This window comes from Cimex lectularius, unplaced genomic scaffold, assembly GCF_000648675.2.
Source record: "Cimex lectularius strain Harlan isolate CLEC.00 unplaced genomic scaffold, Clec_2.1 scaffold198, whole genome shotgun sequence".
Taxonomy (NCBI): domain Eukaryota; kingdom Metazoa; phylum Arthropoda; class Insecta; order Hemiptera; family Cimicidae; genus Cimex; species Cimex lectularius.
This window is the reverse complement of record NW_019392853.1, coordinates 213,630-226,523: the sequence shown is the minus strand read 5'-3', so window position 1 is coordinate 226,523 and position 12,894 is coordinate 213,630. Positions and strand designations below refer to the sequence as shown.

Genomic DNA, 12,894 nt, shown 5'->3' with positions numbered 1-12,894 from the left:
TATTTTTGTGCAGAGCCATCAACCGAGATCGTCCGCGGGCTTTTTTTAATTTGGGAGGACTTGGCCAGCGACTGTTATTAAAATTTTTAAAACAACCTCATTTACATTTTTATTATAGTTTTAACGCCTTCTTCCTTCAAAATACAGCACAGGTTTTGAAAAGATTATACAGTAATCGTCTATCAAAGATTTACAACCTAAAATGTCTAATATTACTGCCTCATTTATACCTAATAACGTTTTATTGAACCTTAACATCTTCAAAAAAGACAAAGAAAAATTACAAAATGTAAAAAAAAAATCACCTACATAAACGTAGATTTGGGGTGGATATGTAGATTTTCTTAGATGTGGATGTGTAAATCTTTACGTTAGCTACGGTCTATTATAACATAAAAACGTTAAATTTTTATATACAGGGTGTCCACTGAACTGACATAAATACTGAATGAGGTTCAAATTCATTTTTATTTATCCGTTTCTTACCCGAAACGTAATCCCCATCAAATATATTTGTTTTTGTAGCCTGTTTGTGCTTTTTCTAGCTTTCCTTTGTTTTTTCTGAATCATAGAAAAGTTATTATTATTAAGTAGAAATGTGCATTTTTTTGTATTACGAGTCTGCTAAAAACGTCTTTGATTTCTAAGTAGATAAATAATTTAATATTATTTGGCGGTATGATTGAAAATGTAGGCCCTCTTTAAACTTTAAAATTCCCTTCAAAATATATGTAAATTACCTTAATTTCCCATTGTATTTGTAATAATTTGATAAAATGTAAAACAGGATAATAATTAGACCTTCAACAATCTTCAAAATCAAACTGGTAAAAAACTGGTCCTAAAAATATTGTAAAAAATTTAATTAATAATAATAAAGATGAAAGAATATGAAGAATTATTACGTTTTCTATAAGTGGAGTTTTCAATTTTTTGTTAATGAGAAGGTATTGCTATAAACTACAGAAATCTTACGTATGATCTTTTCTGAATAAGGGAAAGTCGAAATATTTTCGAAAGTAACATTATGGTTCTTTAATTTGTATAGTATGTTTTAAAAATCCGTGGCAGCTTCCGTGAGCAAATTCACTGATGATAAATGATCAATTTTCTCAGACCGGCTGGTCAATACAGACATCATTAATGACAAACAGGATAATGGTGAGAAGATAATGAGAGCGTTGGCAAAGGAAAGCGACAGTGACCTTTGATTGAACCTGACCCAGATGGAGGAGGAAACGATTTATGGAACCGGTTCCAGATGCGGGATTATTCATCGTTCTTTTCCGGCAAAGAACCGTGACGGGCAACGAGGAAACGTCCAAATCTCTACAGGTCAACTTTGATTCACTAAAGTTCGATTCGATTCCACAAAAAAAACGGAAGCTTTTCCTCAAAAACATATTACGTCGATTTGAACCGGAGGCGGTTTGTGAAAAGAAAGATTTCCTTTTATCGTGAAATCATAACGCCCAAAATTGAAAATCACGTGTGATGAAGTAGAAGAAGCGAAGAATCAAGGATCACGACTGGGGTGAAAGCGGGGAAACAATTTCTTGTAATCTTATGTCATCGTGACCTTACATTACTAAAGTGAACTTAATTTTTGGGAATTTTTTTTTCATTCGAATTTTATTTGTTAATTGAATTTTAACGCGACTATGCGAGACTTTCTCTCATCGTTTCAACCGTTCGAAACATTAAGGAAGGATCATGAGGCATGACCGCCCAGTATACGTTGACAGCAGTTAGGGCTCTCACTTCACATCCTTCCGCTCAATAGCAAGTAAGAACAATGTAAACGTAAATGATTTTGCGAAAAATACATATTTCCATCCTAAAGGAACAATAAAAGACTTCGCTCCATCATTCATCCGTAGATATTTTTAGAGGGGCTTTTGCCTTTGTTTGACATTTTGCGTCGTGTACTTATCGATCGGCTGGTTAAAAAGTACCGTCTTATTTAGCGTGGTCTTAATTAAGACTAATACTTAAGTTGGTAGGAAAAGAGGTTGATTATTAAAGTAATTTTACATTTATTCTTGATGAAGAAAACAGCAAAACTTTAAGAAAGCCATTTGATCGGTAAAAAAATCCATCCAATAATAAATAAGACAGTATGTAATCAATAAATAATTAGGCATGCATGATTTTCTGCCGATTTTCTCAACGCTTGTTCTAAACAGCTAGGTACCAAACATGCAGGCGTTTTTTTAATAGTTAAACAGAATTGTATAAATTTTTCAAAAGTGTTTTCCTCCTAATCAGACAAAATGATAAAGCAAGGATACTAACTTAAACCCTTTTCGTTTTCAATTCACTTTGAAACTCCTCAATTGGGAAATTTCTTATTTGTGTTCAGGATTTTTAGCTTATGATATGTACACGTCAACGGAGAAACCAGTGAAAATAAACACAATAAAAAGGTACAGGCCCAAAAAAATTAAAAAATAAATAAATTTAATGGGGACTAAAAGTTTCGAACATACAGCAATAATAAATATAATCAGACACATAGAACTAGCGACACCGGAATGTGCTCCCCGAAAACATTTTTTGAACATCCCTTTAAGATTTAACAGGTTATAAAGAAGAAGAAGAAGAAGAAGAAGAAGAAGAAGAAGAAGAAGTAGTGGAAGAAATCAGTAGGAAATCAAATTATATCGTATACATGCTCCAAAAGCAGTGAAGGAAACCCTGAAATATGAGTAATCAAACTCATTAGAGAAATAAACCTCGGCCTTTCAAGCTGAATTCATTCTATCAATGCTTGTGCCACAGAAAATCTTAAAAAGACAATCCTCCTAAGATCAGACAATCAAGGAGTGACCATTAATCTCAAATCTCTACAAAATGAGAAAACATTAACTAGTCATCCTTCTTCTACACAAGCTTCACTTATGTTACAAAACCACATATCAACAATTGAAAAATGGAGCAATCTTTGGAAAATAAAGTTTAACCCCTCAAGTCACAACATATCACCTTTACACTCCGCCGTCCTAGCATACTTATGCAATGAACCTGTTCATCAATTCGACAAAGTTAATTATTTAGGACTTACATTTGATAGAAAAGTAACTTGGAATCCACACACACGATTAAAAAAACAGACACTCAACAATCAATTTAAAATGCTTTATTACCTACTCAACCGACAGTCAAAATTACCATTACATTTCGGCATACACTTACTGAAACCTATTTGGATGTACGGGGTGCCAAGCTTATGGATCGGCCAAATACTCCAATATTCAAAGATTACAAAGTTTTTCAATCCGAAATTTTAAGACTAATTGTTTCTGCCCCTTTTTACGTAAACAATAACACACTATATAGAGTTTTTCACATGCCAACAGTTTTTTCATCTATCAAAACATATTACGTTTTAATAGTAAATTACAAAATCACATTAACACACAAATACGATTACTCGATTCCCCACAGTTACAACGTAATCGACTGAAAAAAAAATATGGATAAAAGACCTCTTGAATGATTAATATCATTTTATTAATCCAGAGCGGCTGCCAATGGGTAACTTTTTCTATAATGATTATTTGGAGATCGTGAGATGCGGTCTGGTGTGAAGTAGGTTTTAGAAAAACATTTTCCTTATCGTGCCAACGTTTCGATCTTTATTGAGGTCATCTTCAGGGCTCAAAGCGTTTGTTTTCTGTGTAGATGTGTCATTCTTGTGTGTCGTGTTGAGAGTGCCAACAGGAGGATGAGGAGGATGTGAGGATTTCAATTACATACGGACACGAATCTAAGAGTATTTTGAAGAACATCGCCAACAATGAGAAGAAACTTTCATCGGAGAACTATTTTGTTGAAATGCAGACAACATAAAAAAAACGGCACTATCAAATGGCGTGTGAGGTAACATCGTCTCCAATCATATAACAGACGCATGTCAGGACTGACAAAATAGCACACGAGGCTATCACTGATGATGGCGAAACTTGCGTCTGACAGACGTAACCATTAAGGATGGATCGCGGATATGACATTCACGTACCCAAGAGGTTCAACTGGACTAAAAAAAGTTTCGAACCAATCGTGAATCGTGCAAATATAATTTGGCCGTTCCCGGGCCGTTTGACTTCATGTGAGGTGGTGGACGAGAAAATTTAGGTAAAATGTTCCGTTTCGCTTGTTTTTACTTAAGGAAAAGATATCAACTTTTGAGGCCGAGAGAAAAATAGAAAGTACAAGTCAATAAAATCTATTAAATAATTTAAGAGACAAACAATGTATGAAATTCGTAAGGTTTAATAATATTTTTAGGCTAAATTCTTTCCTGTTCCTCGCTGCTTGCAGATCATTAGACATCCAGTGAAGATCGGAAGTGAAACGCACCTATCGTACGAGGATCACCATGAACTTTAGACAAGGCTTCACATCTTTTGTTGTGTATTTTTTCCTAAAAAATCCCTGACAGTTTAGAAGATGCTAGAGCGGTTTACGAAAAGGCAGTGAAAGTCGACAAAAGGACAACCGCCTCGCAATTAAGGACTGTCAGTGATTTGTCACATCTGAGACGGCATGAATAAATCCAATCCAGCTCGACTATAAAACGTCAAATCCGTGAAAAAAACTTCCTGGAGATATAGAGTAAATACTGTTTCATTCGCCTTTATTCAGTACAGATTGTCATTATAGACGTAAGTTGTACATATTGTTGAAAGGACAGACAAAAGAGTCTCGCCTACAAAGGTAGGGAGGTATTTCTAGGATATCTCTTCCTTTCAAGGCAATCGGATATTTTTAAATTTTGACCCTGTGAGAATAATCGTTTTCCTAGATTCTACTTCTTTTATAAGTTGTGTGAGATGAATTATGGCAGGGAAGGAAGTCCGAATCGCATAAATATAGCTTAATAATCTTTAGTTTTTAATTACAGGTTGATAGAAACAAGGGCGACCAGTCCAATAGAGACAAATATTCTACTTTATACAAATATGTAACAGTATTTTTTTATTTTCAGTTTCAGTTAAGTACCGGAGGCTGAACTCGACGGATATCCAAGTGTTCCTGAGCCGTAGTAACGACCCGTTCGGCGCTTCGGCGGAACTGAAGGACGTGGGTCAGGCACGGTAAGAAAGATCAATCAATTTACAGTTCCTGAGGTAAGCACCTGTTGGCGCGAGATTAATGAACTGGCAAGTGCGGCCTGTCACGCAAATTGATACGTGATTTAGAAAAATGGACGATTTTTTCACGTATTTTCATTTAAAGTGGGATTTTCTTAAAATCTGATGAACCGTAATGTTCTACTATGATTTCCGCCATTGAATCGAAATTCCTGGATTTTAGAATATTAATTTTCCACCTTAAAGATTATTGGATAATAATGATACATTTTGTTTAAAATTATTATTGCATTGAACCTCCATTTTGTCTACGGTACTACAATGCGCTGAGTAGAGTAATTCAACAACCCGCGAGTGAAGGCGTACCGAAAAAGTCCAGTATGCTTATGCCTTCAGCATGAGTTCACTGACTCGCAGACCAAAACCCATCTATTCTAAGTTTCATCTATTTTATTCTGTTAGCGAAAAATATTTAAAAACTTAAAACTAGATGTAGGATATAGGGGAAAATTCTTAAATAAAAATTAAATAAAACAAAGAAATTAATAAGAAGATTAAGCGACTAAAGTTAAGTCAATAAAATTTAGTTTTTCTCCTTCAAAAGCCTTTACAACTTTTGACCAATTTCATTCACTCAAATCCGAATGTTCGCTTAATAAAGTCTAGTTTCTGGGAAAAAAAAATGCATTGCAATTAATTAAAGTTTTTAGTTGAGACAAAAATGTCAGTGTCACAAGAGGGATTCGAACCCACGATCTTCGGCTAGATACCGCTGCTCTACCACTTCAGCTATCGTGACTTCGATCCACTCGGACACTAACTTCCCATCTCAACCCCACCTTTGATTTGAGTTTTCCCTCCTTTTTGCCATTTTTCAAATGTCGTGTAATCTATTTGATTCTCGGCGACAAATGAAATGGCCACGGAGAGCTTTAGTGAAGATATACTTTATTTAACTTATTAAATTTCCTAGTTTTCGTGGTCCGCTTGACCAATTAATATCATTCAATTAATTAAGGCTTTTAGTTGAGATAAAAAAGTCAGTGTCACGAGCGCGATTCGAACCCACGACCTTCGGCTAGATACACCGCTGCTCTACCACTTGAGCTATCGTGACTTCGATCTAAAAACCTTAATTAATTGAAAGATATTAATTGGTCAAGCGGACCACGAAAACTAGGGAATTGTGCATTGCATTTGAAAAACAAAGAGTTTACGTAAAGAGCGTAATAAGTACTTAAAACATCTAATATGACGTTGATGGATCGCAGATATTTGTTTGTGTGCATTCATTCGTTTGTTAGTTCTTCATTTGTGGGTATTTTGTTTGTTAATTTGTTTGCTTGCATACGCAAGTTTGTTTGTTTTTCATCATTAGGCCGTTCATATAGTTGTTTGCATATGTAAGTGTATATGGGGAGGGTAAGAGGGGGAGAGTTGGAGAAAGAAAAGAGTGAGAGTGAGAGAGAGAGAGAGAGAGAGAGAGAGAGAGATAAAAGTGAGAGAGGGAAAGAAAAACAAGAGAAAGAGATATAAAAAGTAATAGAGAGAGGGAGAGAAAAAACAAGAGAAAGAAAAAATTGAGAGAGGGAGAGAGAGACGAGCGAGAAAGATGGATAGATAGATAGATAGATAGAGAGAGAGATAAAAGTGAGAGAGGGAGAGAAGATAAAGAGAAAAAGATATAAAAAGTAATAGAGAGAGAGAGAGAGAGAGAGAAATCAAGAGAAAGAAATACAAAAATTGATAGAGGGGGACGAGCGAGAGAGAGAGAGAGAGAGTGAGTGACAAGTGAGAGAGGGAGAGAGACGGACGAGAAAGAATGAAGAGGAGCGAGAAAAAAAATAAGTGAGAGGGGGAGAGAAAAAGATATAAAAAGTGAGAGTGAGAGAAAGAAAGAAGAGGAAGAGAAAGAAAGAAGAGCAAGGAGTGTAATATAAAAAGTAAGAGGGAGAGGGAGAGAAGAGCACGAGAAAGAGATATAAAATGTGTATGAGAGGTTAAACAATCACTATTAAAGTATGTACTAATTAAAGAAAATGTTTAAAGACGCGAGGGTTTAAGGGCTTAAAAAATTTTCCAACCGCAATGATAGCAGTTGCAAATAGCAAATCCTACACCCGATTTTTTTATTGACTTGAGAAATTTTACATTTGCCTTGATAACGGTCAAAAACCATGAAACCTGAAAGAATGATTCTTACAGTTCAAGTTTTTATCAAAGGGCATGAATATGTTTTGTATTGGTTGGTAATTTTTTTCAAGCGGTGTATCTATTTTCTACCGACGATTTTATAATCGTCCTGTCGTGCGGCGCTTAATTTTTTTCCTCTGCCAAGACAGTTTCCACGGTTGAAACGTCGTCGAGATGAAAGCGTGTCAATACTCGAGAGTGTACGGACAAAAATAAATCTAATCGCACGAATTTCGACTCACAGGTTCAACATAGCACTTAAAACACTCGTCTCTTCTTGGAAAACGGAAACTCGACACAACGAATGGGAACTTCCGACCGAACAAACATGATGAATCGTAAAATTCAATTTTTATAGATATTTTGACGATATGAAAAAGATAGTACGATAAAAAAAATCTTATATTAACGGACTTAACGCCTTGGGTCATTTGTGATGTGATCAGATAAAAGAATCTCACTATTTTCTAAATTTTAACTTATCTTAAATATCTGTAAAATGAAACAATAGAGTAATAATCATTGGCTAACGGTCACTAAACACCAAACATTTCTAAACAATAGAGTATTGTTCGATGTAAAATTCCCTTTATATTCAAATTCAAATTTCAGAGTTTCCAACTCTTCTAGGGTGTTAGAAAGTGGGTTTCACCGTCGTACTTGTCGCTTAAGTTGGTCCCAAATGTATTTGACTGGGTTCAAATTTGGACTGCGAGCTAGATATATCAAGCACTCAATTCCAACCTCATTAAGATAGTCATCCACAATACATGCTCTATTGGGCCTGGCATTGTCCTGCATTAGTATGAAACTTTAACCAATGTGGGGCAAATGGAACTTCATGTCCTTTAGTTATGTGTTATAAGTACCTCTTTATTTATTTATTTATTTTACGAGGGTTCGCAACAGCAGAGGTCATATAAACCCTCAGGGTGCCGGTGTTTTTGAAAAAAAAGCCCATTTGTAAGTATGTCGGGTTGGAATGCAGGGCCGCTGGATTCGAACCCGGGACCGTCACCTTACAATGATGAGCGCCGTGTCAACGCCTAAACCGTTGCGGCCACCGATGCCCCCCAGTACGTCTTTAAAATTAGATATCTTCCTTGCACAACACACAATTCGGTGCGGGCCAAGAAAGTGCCACCCCAGAACATCAACGACCCACAATGTAATGCCACCGGAAGAACCACACAGCATGGGTCGTACCTTTCTCCTGGGCGTCTACATGTGAATTACGCCCATCTGAATATTTGAGACCAACTCTCTCTTATCTGTGAAGAGAACTTATCTCCAATTTTCCAACGTCCAATTCACTTGTTTGAATTGGGGTCTGGCCATTTTCTGAGCTTTTTTTTAGATGTGTTATAAGTCTTATGTTATAGATTAAAGCGATAACGTCTAGAAAGTTGATACGGTGGCTGTACTCTGTCATGGTGAAAGTTACTGTTTTACTTTACGCGTAACTTATGACCACTTGATGTACAATTGACTGCATACGCTCTGCCTGCCATTTTAAGCATCGCCACATATCAACCAAAATCATGAATTCCATACTGAACATGATTCATTAATACAATAGTTTGCCATATTTATGCTGTTCTTAAAAATATAATATAATTAAACAATAAAAATACTTTACTCATTACTGTCTGTAGTGTGTGATAATTTCTGTAGGTTAAAATGTAATTTTCATTACATTCATTCAATTTAGTGTTAGAAATAAATTGTCAACTGCATAAATTTCAATTTTTAATAAGTTCTGTGCATCATTGCCTTATCGTTAGTGGGAGTGGTAGAGAAAAAGAAGGACGATTTAGAGAGAGAGAGAGAGAGAGAGAGATGCGAGAAAATATTCAGAGAAAGGAGAGAGAGTAAGAGTGGATAAGAGAGACAGTGAGAGAGAGAGAGAGGGAAGATCAGGTGAAAAATAGATTGAGAGAGAGAGTGTGTGTGTGTGTGTGTGTGTGTGTTTACTTGTTCGTTCGTAAATTTGTTTATTTGTGCTGGTATTATAGATCTACATTTATCTCTAGGTTCAAGAAGTTCTGTATGCAGTCTTCTATACCTGGGTCCGTCTGTCTGTTTTTAATTTTTATAAGGAAGAAGAGGAAGGGGAAAAAGAGAGAGAGTGTGAACAGTAGAGGGTATATATTTATGTGTATACGTAGAAGAGAACGGGAGGGAGGGAGGGAGGGAGGGAGGGATGGAGAGAGAGAGAGAGAGAGAGAGAGAGAGAGAGAGAGAGAGAGAGAGAGAGAGTGAGTGAGAAAGAGAGGGTATAATAAAGAGAAACGGCAAGTAGCGCTAAATAGAATTTCTTTCCTGTGAATACAATTTCCTAATACATCCTTAATTTGACACAAAAATCTGGTATAAACTTGGCTGTATTTTTGATCTAATCAGTAGTCAAAACTTTGCCTACAAGTATCTCTGGAAACCGTGGAGGGCTAAAATTGAACTTCTTTGTTTTAAAAACCACCAAATTATACAAATACTTTCTAGCGAATGAAATTATCTTATCGGTACAATTATTGACCAATTGTTGAACCGAACAAATTGTATTTATATTAAATACCTATCAAATATAATAAATTAATGAACCCTTTGCAAATATTCTTATCACAACTGGCGTAATGATTAGGTTTATACTAATATTAAAAATTTAAAAGCTCTTAAAGGGTGCGCAATGCCCAGAATTTATATTATTTCATCTGCTAACGTATAAGTTTTGAACAAAACGATATCAATTTAGAGGTTGTCAGAATAGTACCGATGCATTTATTTGGGTTGTCGTTCTTTCCTGCTATTTTATGTAATTCCTTAAATTTTAACGCTTGTAGAATTAACGTTGTCAAATAGTTTCACCTAATCCACTTCTTTTTTTCTCCCCTAGGGGAAAGAGAAGTGTTGTAAACCTTTACAACGTCGTAAGCTGTGCGACAGGCTGTAACCCATTGTCTTACAAAGGCTACGGCTGCTATTGCGGCTTTTTAGGCTCCGGCTACCCCAAAGACCCGATAGACAGGTGAGACAAAAATCGTAATCTCACATTCAATAGCCAATAAGTCCCGTCCAACTGTTGCAGTTGTTGCAAAATGCACGACGCATGCTACAACGCAGCCAACTGCCCCATGTTTCTCGAATACTTCGTGCCATATTACTGGACGTGCATCAACCATAGGCCACTCTGCGGGAGGTCGTCGAATGGTAATACGCCGGCGATTTTTTTTTCTTTTCTTTTAGTATGTAAACCCTCGTTTTTGTTTTTTTTCAGGCAGGCGTTACTCTTGCGGAGAGAGGCTTTGCGAATGCGACAGGAGGCTTGCGGAATGCCTCGCGAGGTATCCTTGTCCGAGGTCCAAGGCTGTTTGCACCTCCTCCCCTTGGCGACTTCTGCAGAATTTCATCATGTTGTGATCAGTATGGTTTGCATTCTTTGCGCTTGTTTTGCGACAGCTTAACACCGTTAAGAAATTCGTTTTTATACAGTAGTATAAAGCCGAGAGACCTAAGTGGGTCAACCTTTTTTTTTAAGAATGACAATGGTTTACCAACCTTCTGAACTTGCGTGTACTTTAACGTTCTCTTAGGTCATACGGAATCATTCCATTGGCAAATTTTATATGTGATAAGCAGACTTAAAAAATATCGCAGTTTTTTCTGGTACAGTTCATTCGACTGATTTCTCTTTCTACCCTTTGTTATAAATAGAAATTTGATATAATTTTTTGAACATTGAATTACGTATTGTTTTACGTAAGGTTCGAGCTGACAAATGTGAACGAAAATAACTGATTTTTTTCTTGCCGAACGTTTGAGCTAATTAAAACCACTCTGTTTGCGCTGTGTTGATTATCTGTTTTAACAATTAGGCTTATTCGTAAACGAGGTACTGCTCGACGTACCATGAGCAAATGTTATTTTCCATTCACAGAAACTTTTGTTTCTCGACCGACTCTTCAGTGGTAGACTCGTTAAGCGGCAGAAAATTAAGAGACCGGGGATTTATTTTTGTAATTCTACCTTGCAACTGCTTTGTTCTTCGCCCGCTATGATTTTAACAGGGTAAATTTATTTGCACCCCGCTATGTTTTTATTGAGGAGTTTTTGTGAAAAATACTGAAACACGTGAATTTTTATTTTTTTTCCAGTTTCTCAGACCCAAACAGTTTTTATCTAACTCTCCAGAATAACGGGATACGGATATGAATTTAACTATTTCAAATGGCTAGGTATTTCATCAATGTACATTTTTGAAAGGTTTAGTGACGCTGAATTCAACTGTGTGATTTTCTTTAATTTGGAGCAACCATTCTCAAGTTATTTGCCAAAAACTTTTTCTGAAAACCGTTTACCAGATAAAAGAAAACTTCTCCGACTTCTTCCAATCACCAATTTATTATTTAAATTGATAGTGATTTACTTGCTCGTGATACAAAACAATTTTTTTTTCATAATAATTTCCTCGAACATTCATTAAAGGACGCCCCGGTGTATTAAAGCCCGATTCAGCCTGGTGTAAATTTCGATCCACTTTTCCTTTCCCTTCTAATATACGAGACATTTTTATGGTTTGCACAGCAAGTCGAAGAAATTTTATTGTCAAGGTTTTTAAAATGTGTTAACTTTGCATTAAAAACATTTTAATATTTTTTTTTTATTATTCTAAATCTTCAAAGATCATCAATCAATTTTTATTTATGGTTTGTTTGACAAACATTAATTTCTTTATATTGGTATTTGTGGACCAGGCTGAATCGCATTCACTCAGCTACATCCAGAACGTCCTATTAATCGAAGTTATTTGATGAAATTGTTCCGAAAATTTTACTTTCATGACAGTCTGGTTAACCTTTACATACCCCAGAGTACTTAATACTCCTCGGAGTTATAAGATGAACCCCTTCATTCACGCTAGTGAATTATGTTCACTTACTACGCCAGAGTATTCGATATTCCTTGGGGGTTATTGGAGATAAGCCCTTCATTCACGCTAATAAATTATATTCACACACTACAATTTATTCACACTACCCCAGAGCACTTGATATACCTCGTTGTAATTGTGGATAACCCCTTATATTCATACTAATAAATAAGGTTCATAACCATAGTGTTATAGATATTTCTCGGATAATTGGAGATAAGCCCGTCCATTAATGTTAATAAATTACATTCATACAATACCCCAGAGGATTCGATATTTCTCGGGGTAATAAGGGATGAGCCCCTTCATTCACGCTCATAAGTTACTTTCATACCACTACCCCAGAGTACTCGACATGACTCGGGGTTATTGGAGATGAACCCTCTTCATTCACGCTAATAAATTACATTCCCACATTTAAACCCCAGAGCACTTGATAATATCTTGGGGTAATTGGGGGTGAGCCGTTGTATTCATACTAATAAATAGGATTCATACACTACCCCAGGGTTATAAATATTTCTCAGGTAATTGGAGATAAGCCTGTCAATTCATGCTAATAAATTACATTCACACACTAAGTACTCGGCATTCCTTTATAAACTTAGGTTAAGTCCATATATGCGTCGTGCTCTAAACTCAATTTAATTCACCCACCACAGTTCATTCAATATTTCA

General features: G+C 35.9%; 1 protein-coding gene across 3 annotated transcripts in view; it reads left to right on the top strand.

Annotated features, from left to right (window-relative positions):
* Positions 1-12,894, top strand: part of LOC106669461 (group 10 secretory phospholipase A2) — a 60,739-nt gene that overhangs the window by 46,635 nt on the left and 1,210 nt on the right. For 2 of the 3 annotated variants that reach the window (XM_014398958.2, XM_014398959.2), the window contains exons 3-6: positions 4,991-5,099; positions 10,183-10,314; positions 10,375-10,496; positions 10,564-10,709. In XM_014398958.2, the coding sequence (XP_014254444.1) occupies positions 4,991-5,099; positions 10,183-10,314; positions 10,375-10,496; positions 10,564-10,706 (506 nt within the window). In that variant the 3' untranslated portion in view covers positions 10,707-10,709. Of the gene's footprint in view, positions 1-4,990; positions 5,100-10,182; positions 10,315-10,374; positions 10,497-10,563; positions 10,715-12,894 lie in introns of all 3 variants that reach the window. The other variant, XM_014398961.2, reaches the window with a different exon arrangement.